The sequence below is a fragment of the Petaurus breviceps genome, unplaced genomic scaffold, assembly GCF_028583685.1.
Source record: "Petaurus breviceps papuanus isolate PSGF00001 unplaced genomic scaffold, PetGlider_PUasm1.0 64, whole genome shotgun sequence".
NCBI lineage: Eukaryota > Metazoa > Chordata > Mammalia > Diprotodontia > Petauridae > Petaurus > Petaurus breviceps.
The window spans coordinates 3,696,161-3,714,391 of record NW_027186428.1 but is presented as its reverse complement, the minus strand read 5'-3'; the positions used below and the strand labels follow the sequence as shown (position 1 = coordinate 3,714,391).

General features: G+C 43.7%; 1 protein-coding gene and 1 long non-coding RNA gene across 2 annotated transcripts in view; one reads left to right on the top strand and one right to left on the bottom strand.

Annotated features, from left to right (window-relative positions):
• Nucleotides 1-4,062: 4,062 nt before the first annotated feature.
• Nucleotides 4,063-18,231, bottom strand: part of ASPG (asparaginase) — a 129,583-nt gene continuing 115,414 nt past the window's right edge. The window contains exons 14-15 of the mRNA XM_069103813.1: nucleotides 8,535-8,634; nucleotides 4,063-4,128 (exon numbers count right to left, since the gene is read on the bottom strand). Of these exons, the coding sequence (XP_068959914.1) occupies nucleotides 4,063-4,128; nucleotides 8,535-8,634 (166 nt within the window). The remainder of the gene's footprint in view (nucleotides 4,129-8,534; nucleotides 8,635-18,231) is intronic.
• LOC138173747 (uncharacterized) lies at nucleotides 8,537-12,690 on the top strand. Its single transcript, XR_011171508.1, has 3 exons — nucleotides 8,537-8,764; nucleotides 9,506-9,629; nucleotides 12,529-12,690. It is a non-coding gene; the product is annotated as an uncharacterized lncRNA (long non-coding RNA).

Genomic DNA, 18,231 nt, shown 5'->3' with positions numbered 1-18,231 from the left:
ATGAGGAAACTAAGTCTCAGAGAAGAAAGAGAATTATTGAAATTTTCCAAACAATGTTAAGACCCCAAAGAGTCTTGGAGACCATTTTACCCATTCATTCTATTTTTGAAATGTGTAAACTGAGACCCAGAGACAGGGAAGGAAAGGAAGTTGCCAATGTCACACAACAAATAAGTGATAAAAAGCCGAAACCAAAATCAGTTTTTGTGATTTCAAGTATGTGACTCTTACTAATTTTACCATGCTGTATCTCCAATAATCTGGTTCTATCCGAATAGACTTTCAAGGTATAAAATGCAATGTAGAAAGGGTGTTTTTTTTTAATATTCCATGACAGATATAATAACAACTAAGATACCTGCCATTAGCAAATACCATTCTTAAAAAATAAGAACTTTAAAAAAAATAAGAACTTTAGGGTGATACCAATGCTGTGTGTGTGTGTGTGTGTGTGTGTGTGTGTGTATTGAAAATCTTTGGACATGCCAAGCTAGTCTTAAATTAAACACAGTGGGAAAACTTTGCCAGTTCTGCAACAGATTAACAAACAGCATCAATACTGAATTTTTTCTTTCAAATCAGCTTGAAAAAAAATGTCAATTCCTAACAGGTGTGAGTTTTTGTCCTCATGGACGTTATTGCCTCTGATGGGGGAAAAATAAACATAAAAATAAATGTCTACTAGAATTGAAGACACAAATATCAAGTAGGTTGCAGAGCCCTAATCTCATTTTGGAAGTATAATCTGTCAAGGGTCAGAGAGGCTCAGTGAGGAGACATAGAAAAAGGCTGCATGAAATAAACAGATGATAGAACCACAAAGGATTTGGGCATCCTGGGCGTTTGGAGGCAGCGGTAGAGGAGGGAAAGGGGAAAGTGGGAAGCTGGGAGTTTCTCCCCTTTCCCATCCCTAACCCTGACTCCTTCCCTTCCCCAGTCCCGAATACAAGGAAGGAAGGCAAGCTCAGCACCAGCAATGGAGGTTCTCAGGGACAGGACTTTCTCAAATGCTCCTCTTCTGAGTGTCAGAAGCATCACAGTGTGTCAGACCTAAAGAAATCACACAAAAAGGTCTGAGGTTAAATCCTACCTCCTCCAGGAAGCCTTCCCTACCTCCTCCTTCTCCTTTTTTATCAGACTTGTGATTTTATGTCTACATGGAACTCCAGTTTGAGCGACTGCTATCAACACAGACTGAGCCTTTGTTGTAGTTTCAGGGACTATGAGGGACCCTGAGTGGCTCTCCAACCTCCATCCAGTTCTCTTTCAGCTGACCTCCTACAACACTTATATCAGATCATTTGTGTCCTGGACAATTACCCACTATCTGATGTTACTGTTTAAAGTTCTGCAGTATGTGGGTTTTGCCTCCCCAAATCAAGAGCTCCTCCTCTATCTCAAAAGACTGGGAGTTCCCAGAAGGCAAAGTCTGGCTCTAGCAACAAGCATTTATCAATCGATCAAACTCTTTCTCAGTCGTGATGCTTAGAAGAAACAAACTAAGATGGGTTGGACAGGACACAGGCCTGTATCAGAGGGCTCCAAAATGCTTGTTGATTAATTAACTGACTAATTGAAGTCTGACACAGACTGCACAAATAGATCTCTGGTAGAAGGAGGGAAGAGGGAGGACATTAGAAGAGGCTGTCCTTAATGATCATAAAATGGTGGTAATTAACTGCTTCCCCTTAATGACTTAGAGGAAATTAATTGTGTTGTACCTTTAATTCAAGAATTACAGTTATGTTTGTGTCAAATTTCCTTCTAGACTCTATGAGGGCAAAGAACTTTATCTAAATTTCCCATCTCCCGACCCTAGCACAGTACTCTGTACATGTTGTTCTCCCCATGAAAGCTTCCCTGATCCCCATCTCCAGAGGTTACATTCCTCTTCTCTTTCTCTCCCCCCCTCCTGTCCCTTATTCCTTTACCGTCCCTCCCTTTCTCTTCCTCTTCCTGTCCTCCTCATTCTCCCTCTCTCTGTCCCCCTTCCTCCCCTCCTTCTCTGTTCCTCCCTCTGTCTCTCCTCTCTGCATTCACACAACACAACATGCACACACAGTAGATAGAGAGCCAGTTTCATAAGTAGGAAGTCCTGGGTTCAAGTCCTGCTCCTGACAAATACCAGTTATATGCACTTGGACAAGTCACTTAATTTCTCAGTGTTCTAGGCAACTCTCATGAGACTGTAAATCCTAGAGAAGACACCAATCTGCATTGGTAGAAGAATTTCCTCATCTGGAAGTTCCCTATACCCATAAAATCACAAGTCCTGTCCCTATTCTTGATTAATACATCACCTTCATTTCCAGATATATCCTCCCTCTTTCCGCGCTTCCCCCACCCCCAAGGCATCCCTCGTAACAAAAAAAATCAACCTAAATCACCAGTACACACAGCATTAGCTGTGTTCCCCCTCTGTAAAGATGCATTTTCTCTCTTAATCATCTCCCTCTGCTCTAACATGCTCTATTCTCTTATGGCTCTTCAAACATCCTGGGTTCTTGGTGAGAGTTATTTCTCTGTATATGAATGTCTCAGTCTTAACCTTCCTCTACTCCCCCTGTGAGGCAGCGGGTGGTACAGAGATGGAGCCAGGTTCCCTAAGTTCAAATCCAGCCTTAGACCCTCTCCAGCTGCCTCAACCTGGAGAATCCACCTCACCTCAGTTTTCTGAGCTGTAAACTATGGCTGATAGCAGCACCTGCCTCACAGGCTGTTCTGAGGATCAAAGGGTATATTTTCTGTATACAGAGGTGCTTCATAAATGCTTGTTTCCTTTCTTCCTAGTCTTACCAATCTGTGACTCTTTCCCTCACCCTCTTCCTCAGAGAATCATGGGGTCCCATGCACATCAGGGGTTCAGTAGATTTTCACCCAATTGGAGACTCTCATTTTTATGAGGACCAAACAAGAGAAAAGGATTCATAGCTCTTGAGTTGTAGTGGGAAGAATCCTGGGTATGGAGAGAGGACCCGAGTTTCAAATCTATTCACTAACTTTTCAGCCATGTACAAATCACAGCCTCTCTGAACCTTAATGTTTATTTCCACAAAACAGGAACCTTGATGGAAGAGTCTTTAAATTGGCATCTACCTCCACGGCACCAGAGGCTGACCATAAGCACAGTAGTTCTCTGGGACTGTAAAGATGTAGCCTGGTGTGGAATCTCATTTCTGAAAGCCTCCCCATGTTCCCTTCCCATACCTTCACCAAAGATGCCCTTGATTGGCATGCCCAGCTTGTTCTCATATTTTGTATAAATAGGTAAGTAGGCATTTAGGTCAGTCAGTCAACAAGCATTTAAGTACCTACTATGTGCCAAGGGTTGTGCTAAGCACTGTAGGTCAGTACTTTTGGATATTTTCTTAGATTTAGAGTGGGAAGGGACCCTCAGGCCATCTAAGTACAAATCCGTTTTTTTTACAGTTGAGGAAACTGAGGCCCAGAGAGGTTGCCTGGTTTGCTCAAGGTCACACAAGTAGTAAATACCAGAGCAAGAATCTGAACCCAGGTCTTCTGACTCCAAATCCAGCCTCCTTTCCATTGTACATGAGTCCATGCTTCATTCCTGATCCTCCTTTTTTTGAGGGGAAAGCAAGACATAACAAATCCTGTGATTCTTTTCCCTAACCATCTATTGACTTGTAATCAGGATAATACCACTTGTAATTGTCTACTTCTAGGTGCTATTTGTGAGTAAGGTGATTCACCCCAGTGGAGCAGGGGGATGTGAACCTCCTGCCTCTGCCATTCACTATTAAGCACTCTGACCCTCAGTTTCCTCATCTATAAAATTAACAAACCATTTCTTCTAGTTCTAAATCTATCATCCCAAGTATTTTTTTTAACCCATGGTCTTCTATTCAAATACACTATATCTAAGTAAACTCTCTTCAGATGAGATGCACTTGGTCCCTGTTCTCTGGGATACTGTACCACTTAGAACACTTGTCTGTAGGCTAGACCAGGGCAGAGGATCCACAATCCTGGGAGATGTCTTACTGTATCCCCCATGCTCCGGAGTCCCTTCTCTCTCCCAACATTCTTGTCTGGATACCCTTACCTGGCCTCCATCCCGTGTTCTCTTAGGAGACTCACCAACTCTTGGTTCCCAGCAGCTTCTGCCTGGAAAGGAAGGTTGGCATAGTTACTGCTGCAGCTGTGTCTGACAAACAATCCACAAGAAAAGAAGCCCACCCCCCCCATCAGCTCCTGATGGATCATCTGTGGGCTGTTGGTCAGAGCTAGGGCCCCCTCCCTTCAGTGACTGACCTATCCTCCAGCCCCTGATCCTTTCCTGTGTTTTCATCATCTCCTCAGCCAAACTGTGTCCCCCTGTTGGCAAGACCCAGGATTCCTCCTCTTCTGCACCAACTTATGACAGGTCCCTGAGAGTTTAGCTTGCCTCTCCCATCTCCCCCCAGGTTGAATTCTTAGATATCAGGGGCCAGGTCTGTCCTTGCCCCCAAACCATGAGATCCTTGACAGCAGCACCAGAATCTGCTGCACCCACTAAAACCAGCAATAATTTGGTACCCAAAAAGTTGTCTTTACTTGGTGGCAATATAAATCATTGACTACCAGAACTAAGAGGAAGCTAAGAAATCACCTACTCCAACCCCCTCAGATTACAGACAAGGAAACTGAGGTCCAATGGGAAGAAACAACTTGTACCAAGTCTTATATGGGCAAATGAATTATCAATTTAGAGCCGAAGGGATCTCAGAGGCCATTTTAGCCCACACCCTTTTTTTTTCTTTTTATGGAGGGTGAAGGCAGGGCAATTGGGGTTAAGTGACTTGCCCAAGGTCACACGACTAGTAAGTGTTAAGTGTCTGAAGCTAGATTTGAACTCAAGTCTTCTTGACTCCAGGGCTCTATAGACTATGCCACCTAGCTGCCCCCCACATCCTCTTTTTGCAGGTGAGGAAAATGAAGTCCTGAGAGAGTTGAGTGACTTACCCAAGGTCATAGATTTTAACAGGTAGAATTTGGATTGAGATCTCTGGTCCTCTACCTAATATGTGGTGCCTTATGGGTAACCAAATGATTGCTTATTTTATCTACACCAGGACTCCTTACCATCACCACCACTACTGTCAAGGGTACTGGTATTTAGACAGCTGTTATTTAGGTCAGTCAATCAATCAATTAATAAGAATGTATTAAGTACTCACTACATGCAAGGCACTATGCCAGGTGCTGAGATACAAAGACAAAAATGAAACAATCCCTGCCATTAAGAGCTTGCACTCTTTTGGGGGAAGAGATAGATTTATAGGTAAATATACACTCTATATATTTTAAGCTTTAATAGTTTAAAACTGTAAAAAGACTTTGGGACACCCATAGATGTGTAAGAATATACATACATACATACATATGTATACACACACACACACACACACACACACACATATATAGCAGGCTGTGTTTAAGCTGAGCTTTAAAGGACTCTAGGGATCCTAAGGCAGCAGTAAGGAGGGAGAACATTCTAGATATTCAACCCCAGCAGTGAGCCCTGTCCCAGGCCTCCAGCTTCATTCTGCCAGGAAAAGGAAAGATAAGAGAAGGGATAAAAAGAAAACATTGACTTTGCCGTATGCAGTTTGTTGAGGGCTAAGATTCACCTGTGAAATCGTTTAAGGTAGACTGTGTAACTGGAAAGAACCAAGTGATGTCATGTATATGGTATAGTGAAAAGTGACGCTAGAGCCCTAGGTTCAAGTCTCAGTCCTGTTCCTTATTACTTGTGTGACTCTGGCCAAGACACTTACCTTCTCTGGGTCTCCTCGGTTTCACCTCTGAAAAATGAGGGTTTTGGACAATTGGAACTCTCAAGTTTACTTCTGGCTTAAACTTTCTATGAGCCTATGGTCCTATGACTTAGGAAGTCAGAAAAGGGAGGAATAAGTGTGATTACAGGAGGCTAATGGGAGGACATGAAGAGGCAGTTCAGCGGCTAAGTGGACAGAGCTCTGGGCCTGAAGTCAAGAAGACCTGAGTTGAGTTCCAGCCTCAGATTCTTACTAGCTGTCTGAGCCTGGGCAAATCGCTTAACCTCTGTTTGCCTTAATCCACTGGAGAAGGAAATGGCAAACCACTACAGTATTTTGCCAAGAAAACCCCTTGGACAATACTGGTATGCTAAGGTCCATGGGTCAAAAAAGAGTTAGACATGACTGAACAACAACAGATGGGAGCATGTAAGTCTTGAAATTTGGGGCAGATTTGGAGAGGAGTGGGGGAGTCCCTTCAGATCAGGGACACAGAGTAGGAAGAGATACTTAGGAATGAACCTGTGGGTTCACTAGCTATATATACTCACTGGCTATCCTGTGGGCCTGGGAGCTAGCCCTTCATCATCCTTAGCCCTGACTTCCAAGAGCCTCAGTTTCCCCGCTAGATTCCAAACTCCTTGAACACAAAGTCTGTGTTGCATGAGGAAAGCTATGTGAAGAATCAGAAAACCTGTTTTCCAAGACCCACCTCTGAAATTCATATGCTGTATGACTTTGAGCAAATCACTTCATTTCTCTGAATCTTTATTCATCTTTTATTTTTATATTATCTCTATTTCCTATTTTTCCCAAACCTTATAACAAAGATTAAAAAAGAAGAAAATGTCAGCAAAACTAACCACTCTCACAAAAATCTACAATTAGATGCAATATTCCATACCCATGATCCTCTACCTCTGTGAAAAATGAGGAAAGTTGTCCTCTAGCGTCTCATCTTTAGGGTAATTGTAATTTTGCATCATTCAGCTTCAACTGCTCTGTTACTGTTATGCTAGTCTTAAAGGATAGCTCTCTGCCTTCCAGACATGGCTAAAGCAATACCTTCTACATGATCCCTTTTCTGACCCCTCCAACTTCTAGAGATCTCCCTGCCTAAATACTTTGTTTTGATTTGTAATGATTCTCTTTATATTTATTCTGCATATACATATTTGAACTTGTTTCCATATTAGGTTAGCTTCTCGGAAATCATCCTTTATAGCTGTGTACCCAATGTCTGGCAAATAATAGGCCTTTTGGGGATGGGGGAGGGGAAGGAGGGAAAGCAAGGCAATTGAGGTTAAGTGACTTGCCCAAGGTCACACAACTAAGTGTCTGAGGCCAAATTTGAACTCAAGTCCTCCTGACTCTAGGGCTGGTGCTCTATTCACTGTGCCACCTAGCTGCCCCAATAATAGGCATTTTTAAAATGGTTGATTGTTCTGTTCATATAAGTTTCTATATTTCTCTGTATTCATCATAGTCATCTTTATTAGAGTGCTTAATATTGCATTATATTCATGGACTATAGTTTAGCCATTTCCCAATCATTGGCATCTATTTTATTTCCAATTTTGCTATGAAAAAAAGTGCTGCAATAAATATTTTGGTGTTTCTTCTTATTCCTGATCACATTGGGGTATAAGTATTTTGTGGGATATGAGTCAAAGGATAGAGACATTCTAACCACTCTGTTTGCATAATTCCAAATAGCTTTCCAGAATGGATGCACCAACTCACAGATGCACCAACAAGGCATTAGTGCATTAATCTTTCCACAACCCTTCCAACATTGACTATTCCTACCTTTTGCCATTTTTGTCAATTTACTGGGTATAAAGTGAAATAGGGTAGTTCTGATTCATACTTCTCTTATGAGTGATTTGGAGCATACTTTCATGGGTTATTAATAGTCTGCAATTCTTCTCTTGAGAACTCTTTACCATATACTTTGTCCACTAATATATTGGAGAATGGCTTTTGGCTTTATGTGTTTATTGTCCACAATCTTTGAAAATATGTATGTAGGTATATTATGTATACATCAGACTCTTATTAGAGATGTTTGATACATTTTTTTTTGGAGGGGGGAAGGCAGGGCAATTGGGGTTAAGTGACTTGCCCAAGGTCACACAGCTAGCAAATGTGTCATGGATTTGAACTCAGATGCTCCTGACTCCAAAGCCAGTGCTCTATTCACTGCACCACCTAGCTGCCCCAAATACAACACTTTTTTTCCCCAGAGACAATCACCTGATCTAATTTTGCATGTGCTTTTTATGAATCAATATCAAGGCTCTATGATTTAATCCATGTAAGAAGAATATTCGGGAAACCTATCTAACTTGGTCAATAAGTCTCAAGAGAGTTAATAAATGTCATATGGCTTGTAAGTATCAAAAAAAGAATTTGAACCCAATTCTTTTTGACTCGGGCTTCAGCACTTGACCCTTGATGTCATACTGCCCCTGTATAAAGTAGATATTGAATATATATTGGTTGAATTGACAAATAATCCCCTCTCCCTCCATGCCAGTAAAGAACCATAACTTAATTAGGAAGTGGAAACCTGAGATTCTGAATTGATTCCATGTAGGGTTTTTAAGGACTCATGAAGTACTTATGAGGGTCCAGGAGAACAGTGATCAAGTCAAGATTTGGGGCCATTCTTTCACATGTAGCCCTTTGCCGCTAAAATCTCCTGTAAAATGTGTCCAAGGTCTCCAAGACCAGTGGAAAGGTCAGACTTACAACTTGCAGCGGGGTTTGCCCGTCATATCCCGTCAGGAATAGGTCCACGCCTGCTTGCTGCCATGCCATCAGCCCATCCCTGTCACCACCTGCAGCCAGCCTGTCGGGGAGAAGCCATCAGTAGAGCCAGCCCTGGGTCCCTAAGGGTGGTAGCAGCAGGAGGCCACGGGCAGCATCTTGTGTCAACCAGAGGGATGCAGGCCAAGAGCCCAGGGCGGGTGAAAGAAGAGGTGATTATGACAGCGCCAAACAGCTGAGCAAGCAGTGGCCTGGGGGTGGGGGTTGGGAGGGGGAGGGAATTAGCTGTGAAAATTAATAGGGCAGAACAGAGTCTAGTTTCACCCAGTGGGTGTGACCATGACTAACCAGCGAGAGACACAGAGGAGAGGGAGAGCGTCTCCAGTTTCATATTTCACAACATAGTTTTTTCTCCCTCTGGCACTTTAAGAACAGAATGGGTTTTAGCCAATACATAGTTCAAAGTAGGAGAGAAAGAGGAGGGAGGAAAAGAGGATGAGGGAATACAGCTGTTGGACCATATCACCTGGGAGGTTGAGAATGAACATCCCAGAGCTAAGAATAGCTCTATGGCATTGCTCCAGCCGGCCAGGCCTTGTTACCCATCAGAAGCCCACCAGCAGAGAGAAGCAAAGGGAGAAAGAAAGGCAGAAAGCATCATTCTTTATCCCTCAGGCTCTGCCCTTCTTACTGAATAAAATACTAACTTCTTCTACCCTGCCCCTCCTCACCCTACTTCCAACCTGAGCCAAACTGGGGAAGGTTCCATCCCTGTGGTCACTCCAAGAGGGTAGGTGATAGAGGTCATATGTAATGTGCTGAGGTCAAGACAACATGAAAGTCTGCAAAGGGTCTATGAGTTGTGGCAAGAACACACCCAAGATCATAAGGAAAAGTGCTTTCATATGCTTAGCTACAGATAATAATTAATCCTTTGTTGTTTAATCTTTCAGTGCATGCTGTACCTTAAGACCTCCAGCATGCCTATACTACATCCCACTACAAAACAAAAACACAGACACGTCTCCCCAGGGACACACAACACAGGAGAATGCAAACACTAAGAGAAGCTTCCAGGTAACCAGACTCCCCAATGCTGACAGCTCTGGGATACTGGCTTTCTTCCCTTTCTCTCCCTCTTTGTTAGTACAATATAAGGGACAGTTTGGAACATATAAGTCCAAAAGCCCAAGCTCCCCACAGGCAGCTTCAGAGAGAGAGAGGGAGAGAGACAGGCTGGTACCCTCATTAAGGTTACTGACAACCATTGCTACCTTCCTGCCCCCACAGTTGAATTGTCCAGCTTTGTGTTTGTGGTAATAGTGGGGAGGGAGCCTGCCTTGAGCATTGCCTTACTAGAAACAGGGATGGACAACTGTTTGCTAAGGAAAACCAGGATGCTTCCAAAGTCCATTCCAACTCTGTCAATGATGGATGGAGAGCTCTTCCATATCCAATTCTGTCTCTAAACTCCTCCAAGAAGCCCCATTGCCCAAGGGCTCTGGGGAAGGTGCAGGGGGAGAAGAACCAATCCTGTTCCTTATGGAGGCTGAGTACAGCCAGTGCCACAGAAAAGAGCCATCCCAGATCTGTTTTCTTGAAATTCTGGAGCTCCCAAACCTCGTTCTTATCTTCTGGATACCAGTTTCCCTCCCGGGGAGGGAGGACCTCCAGTATTAGTCAATGTGCCAGGTACTAATCAGAAACATCTCTTTCATCGCCCCTCACCTCCACCCCTTCTAAGTGCTCAGGTTATAGGGTAGGGCTATTTCCCAGGGTGAGTAATGCCCCCATTTCCATGGCTAAGAGGCCAGGAAAACCCACCCCTACCTACTTCCAAAAAAGTTAGCCCTTTTTCTGGCCGTGGGAGCTTCCTCAATCCTGTCTTCGGGGCAAGCTGGAAATAGGGGAGAGTGAGGAAGAAAGTGTGGACCAGAATCTAGGGAAGGCAATTAAGGATGTTTTAGGATGTTTAGGACAGAAGGGAGTTAAGCTTCTCACCTCCATGAATCTATGGAGTTCTGACCTGCTCTGCAAGCCCAGGGAAAGGAGGTCACATAGTGTTGAGGTCTTGTAGAATACATTTCTCTAGTGCTTTGGGTTGGCACTGCTCAAGGCAATCTGTCCAGATGCATTATGACAATGATGATGATAATGATGGTGGTGGTTTTAATAGTAAGAACATGTATAGAGAGTTTTCAGATTCACAAAGTACTTTCCTCACAACAATCCTGTGAGGAAAATAGTGCATTATTATTATCACCCCCATTTTACAGATGAGGAAACTGAGGCTTGAAGAGGATGAAAGGCCCAAAGTCACAAAGCTATCAGAATCAGGATTCAAACTCAGCTGCTTCTATTACAAGGTTTTTGTTCTGTTCTCCAACTATCTCCAATAAAAAGAACATTCCTAGAAGACAGAAGGGACACTCCTCACTCCCAGACTCCCCCTCCCCACAAATAAGTAGCTTGTATGCCTGGGGGAGGTGGCAGGGGATGCCCCACTATGAACTCTTTGCCTGGATGAAGGGCTGTCAGTGGATGCTGAATTTCTCAACACTAAGCCTGGCCAGCTCCTAAAGGAACCACTACTGGTATGCTAATGTTTAGTGAATGTGCCCTAATCTAGCTAGGTATCTCAAGAAATAATTTGCAGGATCATAGACATTTAGACAGGTAAGGATTTTAGAGAACACTCGGGAGGAAAAAACCCCTCATTTCATAGATGAGCATACTGAGGCCCTCAGTTTAAATGACTTGCCCAAATCCATAAAGGAGCAGAAAGAGAACTTGAATCCAGTCCTTTGATTCCAGATTATGGGCTTTCCATTGCACCATGATGTCCACATTGCACCAATGTGCCCTTTCACTGCCTCTGCAACCCAGCCCCCTTTCACCTGCTCCTCCAACCTAGGTCCAGACTCTGACAAGGTCCCTAAGTCATGCAGACAGGCCAAGGACATCCTAAAACATCCAGAAAATCTGCTCCTCCCACTCCCCAGCTGTGCAACAGAACCTTTAAAAGGAAGCTTGTGTATGATATAAGGAACAATGTAAATCTGCCTCCAACCTATTTCCATTTTCCTCTCTGACCTCTCCTAAAACTAGCTCTCTAGAATCACAGAATGTCCGAACTGGGAAGAATGCTAGGATCACAAAGAATCCCAGAGATCGTCTGTCAGACCTGGAAGGGATTTCAGAATAAGAGAACATACAGAGCTCCCCCCAGGAAGGTTTGCCTGCAAGACGCCTTGTGTAAAAACAAAAAGCATCAATAATGTTCTTTTAAAAATCATAGGAGGTAAAACATCTGAGTTGAGAGAGCCTAAAAGACCATCTTTTATAACCCCTTTGTTCTACAGATGGGGAGACAGAGGGGAAAGAAGCAATTTTTCCAAGGTCACAGAGTTTGGATCATTGGACCTGGGACTTAGGATCATTTGGAACAGGGACAAAAATCTCCTTTCCTTCTTAGGATTCTGCCTTCCTACCCAATAAATATCAGTTCCATTCTCTCCCAAATCCATCCTAGAGATGGCCTAGAATACTCAAGGCCTCTGCTAATTAAGCTGTGGTGGGAAGGAGCCTTGATTATGATCAGAGATGTCTAACTCAGTATCTCTCTTCCCTGGGTATTAATCATAAGTTAGTAATAAACTCTTCAAAGGGTTAATCACAGCTCAGCACCAGCACTTTTGATGGGGAAGAAAAAGGGGCCTGGCTCTCTGCCATCTCCAGGCTTCTCTCTCATCCAGAATTGTCTGTCCTTTTTTTTGAGGGGGGAGGTAAGGCAATCAGGATTAAATGACTTGCCCAAGGTCACACACCTAGTACATGTCAAGTGTCTGAGTCTGGATTTGAACTCCAGTCCTCCTAACTCCAGGGCTGGTACTCTATCCACTATGCCACCTAGCTGCCCCTTTCTGTCCTTTATTTTATAGAGGATGCCATCCCTATCTTCTCCCTCATTTTACAGAGGAGCTAAACCGAGTCCCACAGTGGGGAAACGACTTATCCAGGGTCAAGTTGGCCACTTCCTTCCAGAGGGATCATTTCCTCTCTAAAAGATGCCACTGCTGCCTGGACCTTGGGCTCACTTTGAGGTGACTTCTGTTTCAATAAAACTTCTCAAACTGGACATGCTATTGGGTAAGAACTCTGGACCAGGAATCAGGAAGCCTGATTCTCTGGTGTCTGCCATGTAATCACTGTGGACAAGTCACTTCATAGAATAAGAGAAGCTTAGATGTGGAAATGGCCTGAGAGACGATGAAGTGCAATCTCCATTCTATAGAAAAAGAAAAAAGAGGCTTTGTGATGAGAAGGGATTTGCTCAAGGTTACCCAGCAAGTCAAGGTCATTGATAGGATTCAAACCCATAGCTTTTTTCAATTCAAGTCCACAATTTTTTCACGATGCCATACCCTCAAATTCCCTTCTCTGGACTTTGATCTCTTTCTCTAGCAAATGGGAAAAATCATACCTATTTGAAGGCAGAAGACTGGACTAACTGATGTCATGTAGCTTTAAGATCTATTGATCAAATAAGGACTTTAGTGTCTGGGTCTAAGTTCTCTCAATGAACTTTTGTGTAACAGAGACTTTAAAATGAAGCTAGTGTCGGGGCGGCTAGGTGGCACAGTGAATAGAGCACTGGCCCTGGAGTCAGGAGACCTGAGTTCAAATCCGGCCTCAGACACTTAACACAAAAACTAGCCATGTGACCTGACCTTGGACAAGTCACTTACCCCCAGTTGCCCTCCAAAAAAAGCAAAAAAAAAAAAAAATGAAGCTAGTGTGGTATAATATAAAGAACAATGAATTTGAATCCAGAAGGACCTGGTTTCAAATCCCAGTTCGGTTACTTGCTCCTTATGTAACCTTGGGTACCTAATTTCTCTTGGTCTCAGTTTCCTCACTGATAAAATTAAAGTATTGGGCTAGATAATCCCAAAACACTTTTTCAAACCCAAATTCCAACTTTCTTTTGGGGGGGGGGGGTGCAGACCTGTGATTTCATTAGTTAAGGGACTCTCAGTGAGGAAACTCTGCTCTACCAATGCAGACCATGAGTGATTCTACAGTTTAGTCTTTTTTTTTCTTTTTGGAGGGTAATTGGGGTTAAGTGACTTGCCCAAGGTCACATGGCTAGTTTTTTGTTAAGTGTCTGAGGCTGGATCTGAACCCAGGTCCTCCTGACTCCAGGGCTGGTGCTCTATTCACTGTGCCACCTAGCCACCCCTACAGTTTAGTATTAAGAGAGATGCTTTAATTACAGCAAATGACTTTCCCAGGGTCAAAGCCAGTATGTGTCAGAGGAAGGACCTGAAAACAGGTCCACTTGCCTTTAAAGCCGGCTTTCTGTCTACGAGGCTGCATTGTTTCTCATGAGGCAATCTTATCTCTACAATCCTATGAAATTAGCTGTCCTCTCAGAGAACCCCCCCCCCAACACCCACATGCATTCCCTAGATGTCAGCTCTTTCTCTGCCATTCTAAGCCTGAGAAAGAAGAGGAGGAGGAGGAGGAATAGCCATGATGCCATCCCTCCTAAGGGGACATTTCAATAGTTATCATTGTCTTAGCTAGAAACCCAAAGGCTGGGAAGAGGATGACCCTTGAGCACCCAGAGAATTTGAATACCTAAAGGTCTTCTCCCTCTTTTCCTTCTTTCAATGGGAGGGAATTGAGGCATACATGGGATATCAGTGAAAAAAGCTAGGAGGCAAAGTGAAAAGAGAACTGGACCTGGAGTTAGGAAGTTGTGAGTTCAAATCTCACCTCGGACATCTAATAGCTATATGACCCTGGGCAAGTCTGTCTCTGTTTCCTCATCTATAAAATGGAGATAATAATAGCACCTACCTGCCAGGGCTCCCGTAAGGATGAAATGAGATAATATTTGTAAAGTGCTTTGTAAACCCATAAATGCCAGCTATCATGACCCTTACTATTCCTCTAAAGGTCAAGTAGAACTAGCAGAAGAGCCTTGACCTGGTGTAAAGAGACTCGGGTCTTGACACTGGTACTCATTTGCTCTGTGATGCCAAGCGAGCCCCCAACTTGGTCCTCAGTAACCACCTCTGTGACATAAGGAATGAGAGTCTTGCTCCCTTCTTCCTTGGTCAGACCACAGCTGAAATACTGTGTTCAGTTCTGGTTACCCTATATTTTAGGAACCATACTGACAAGTTAGAATGACAAGACGACATGGGGAGAGTGATGGAAGGAACAGGGATGCTTTAGCTTGAAGAACAGAAGATTGAGGAGAGGAGATGATTGCTATCTTCAAGTATTTATAGCATTGAAATTTATTCTCCTTGATTCCACAGGGTTATTGTTTGTCCTTCATTTTCAAAAAGGACCAACGATGTCATGAGGGTGATGTTTTGACTTGCACAGGAGTCAGATTTAAGTGAGGCAGAGTTGCTGAAAGTCATCAACCTCACTTTCTCTTTCAGAGTATCAAAGCCCACTGGCAGGACAAAAGTCAGGATGAGTGGCAATGGCTTGGGATGCAGTGGATGACCTTGGCATCTTCAATGTCTGACCAAGCTCTAAACTCCGCAGCACCTGCTTCAGTTGCCTTCATGGCCATTGGAACTGTTCTCATTCACCCATTCCACTGGGGGCAGTTTTCACGTGCTTGGGGTAGACATCCCCCTAAATCACTAACATATCTGAAGCCTGTCAGTTACCCTCAACCTGGTTTAGCCCATCTGCCGAGACAGGTTTTACTAAGGTGTGGCCTCTGCACATACTATGGCTTCTTAGAGTCACCGGTGAGAATTGGGTGATAGGTGGACACCCAAGGTTGATGGGCAGTCCTGAAAAGGGCTGGGCAAGCCCTTACACCAGAGGTGCTAGTCTTCTTTATATATACCCATCCCACAGAGTAGAAGGAAGGGTAATGGGTAGAAGTTGCCAAGGCAGATTTTGGCTCTCTCTACAAAAAGACTTCCTACTAATCAGCGCTGTTCCAAAGTGAAATAGTCTGCCTTGGTAGAGGATGAGTTTCCGGCCACTGGATGTCTTCAGGCAGGGAACAGATCACTTTTTGGAGGAGATGTGGGGAAAAGGTCTCCTGTTTCTTTTAACCCTTTGAGGTCCCTTCCAAATCTAAATCTATGATTCCTCTGAAATTCCTTCCAACCCTGAGATACTATGACTCTTAAGGTCAATTAAGCTTCTTCAGGTGAAGGAGAGAGTAAAGAGGAAACTAGTTGACCTTCATGGAGAGACCAATGGACTCAGCTGCCCATCACCCCAGGCCCTTGGTCACTTAAGGAGACTGGAACGGAGTCCAGCACCACCTGCCAATCACCTCCTAACCCTAGGAGGGAAGGTGCTTGATGGGGCAGCAGCTGGAGAGTGGGATGGAGGGGCAGGTTCTGAGAGAAATGTGTCCCAAAGGGTTTGGAAGGCTTGTCCACATTGTCTGCCAAGGAAAGGCAGAAGAGAAGGGCTACCTTACATCTAAATCTTACCATAATCACCCTAAACATATTTAGCAAGGATTAATTTATAAGACCCCTTCCAATCCTGACAGACCATCCTCTAGGGATGGGACACAGAAGGGGTGAATGTTAAAGGCCTGCTCTATGGGAATGGCACAGTGGAAAAGGAGAACCATACAAGAGCAGCTTCATCTCAGACTTCACAACTTTTCCCAGAACTGACTCTGCTTCTTTATATCTCACAAGAAATAGACCAATCCCCAGATATGTCCTTCACACACCACTCATTCCATTACACGGTTTCCTTTGTGCCCAAGCCCCTCTGAGACTCTACAGTCCAAATTCTCTTCCTCTCTCTTCATTTCTTTATCCCACTCTCATCTTTCTTTTTCTCTCCCATTCATTCTGTTCTCTCCCTCAGCCATCTTTCTCCTTCTGTCTTTTTCTCTCATATTCTTTCTTTTCTCCCACAGTCATCTTTCTCCCTCTCTTATCTTTTCCTCTCCTATACTCTTTCCTCTCTCCCTCTCATCTTATTCCTTATTTTTCCTCTTATCTCTCCCATCTTTCTCCTCCAGCCCCCCCTATCTTCCTCTCCCCTCTCTCATCTGTTTCATCTTGCTCATACATGTCTCATCACTCTCTCCTTTATCTTGCCTTTCTCTGTCTCATCTTTCCCTCACCTTAATTCTCTTCCCAGTTAGACAGGTTTTGCAGGGACTATTTAAGCCTCAGTCCAGGGCCATCTTCTCCTCAATGAAGAATGTCATTTTGGGAGTGCCTTTGGCAGGAGAGTGAGACAACAGGTGGGTGAGGTTGCATTAAAGTCAGGAAGATGCTGGGCAGGTTGATTCCAGGGAACCATCCTCCCACCCACTATTTTCTCTCTGAAGCTTCTGCCTTCTCTACCTGAAAGCAGGGGCAACAAAAGAAGGGGAAATTCGTTTTCCTAAGAGTTGGGAAAGGGACAGAGACCTTTCTATTCACTGGGAAAAACATTGGATTTTGAGTCTGAATACCTGGAGTAATTTGCCCAGCTTTACCACTTCCTACCTGTGTTACTCTGGGCATTTCCCTTCCTATCTTTGTCTTTTAGTTCCTTCATCTGTAAATGAAGGGGTTTAAGGAAATGGGATCTAAGGTCCCCCACAGGTTTGAGAGCCAATGGTCCTGCAAGCTTCCAGATAAGAAGAGTTCTTTTTGCCTCTTGACTCTAACCTTGTTGTGTGACATCCCAACAATCATCCTGCTCTCTTTGAACTTATGTGATCCTACAAGTTTGAAAAGGAATAGTGAGGAGGGCCCTGGATGGGAGGCAAGGTCTGGCCCCAGGGATACCACCTTTTCTGGTCCAATAGAAAGACTCTTGAATGTGAGATCAGAGGACCCAAGTTCCAATGTTGTCTTTGCTACCTTTCATTTCACTTTAGAAACCTTAGTTTCCTCATCTGGAAAATGAAGGAAGGAGAGAGGAAGGAAGGAAGGAAGAAAGGAAGGAAGGAAGGAAGGAAGGAAGGAAGGAAGGAAGGAAGGAAGGAAGGAAGGAAGGAAGGAAGGAAGGAAGGAAGGAAGAAAGGGAGAGAAAAAAAGGAAAGGAAGTTAGGGAGGAAAGGATTTATTAAGTGCCTACTATGTACTAGGCACTTTACAATTATTATCTCATTTAATCTTCATAATAACTCTGGGAGGTGGATACTAATATTATCCCTATATATCAGAAACTGAGGTAGATATAGGTTAATGACTTGCTCTGAGTCATACACCTAATAAGTGTCTGAGGCTGGATTTGAATTCAGGTTTTTCTGCTTCCAGGACCAGCACTATATCCACTGCACCACCTAGCTTCAGGCAAGGAGTTTGAATTAGATGATTTCTAAGGTACCTTCTAGCTCTACATATGTGATCCTATGTGGTTGTGTTTTTTTTTTATTTTGGATATTTATATCCAAGGCCATATAACTAATAAGTGTTGTAGCCAAGATTTGAACCCTTATCCCTTGAACAAAGTCTAACACAACACTCTTTCCAACACAAGAGATTACCTCTCCATTCACAGCATTAACTAGGAATGTGGGCTGATGGACAACAGGCTCACACACAGAGCCCACTAAGGCTGAGATCTCCTCAATCACAAAGGTATTTCTAGGAACAAATTCTTTGGAATTAAGGATTTAGAAGCCCACTGATTTGTTCTGTAAAATTTGGATGCAGTCAAAAGGTCT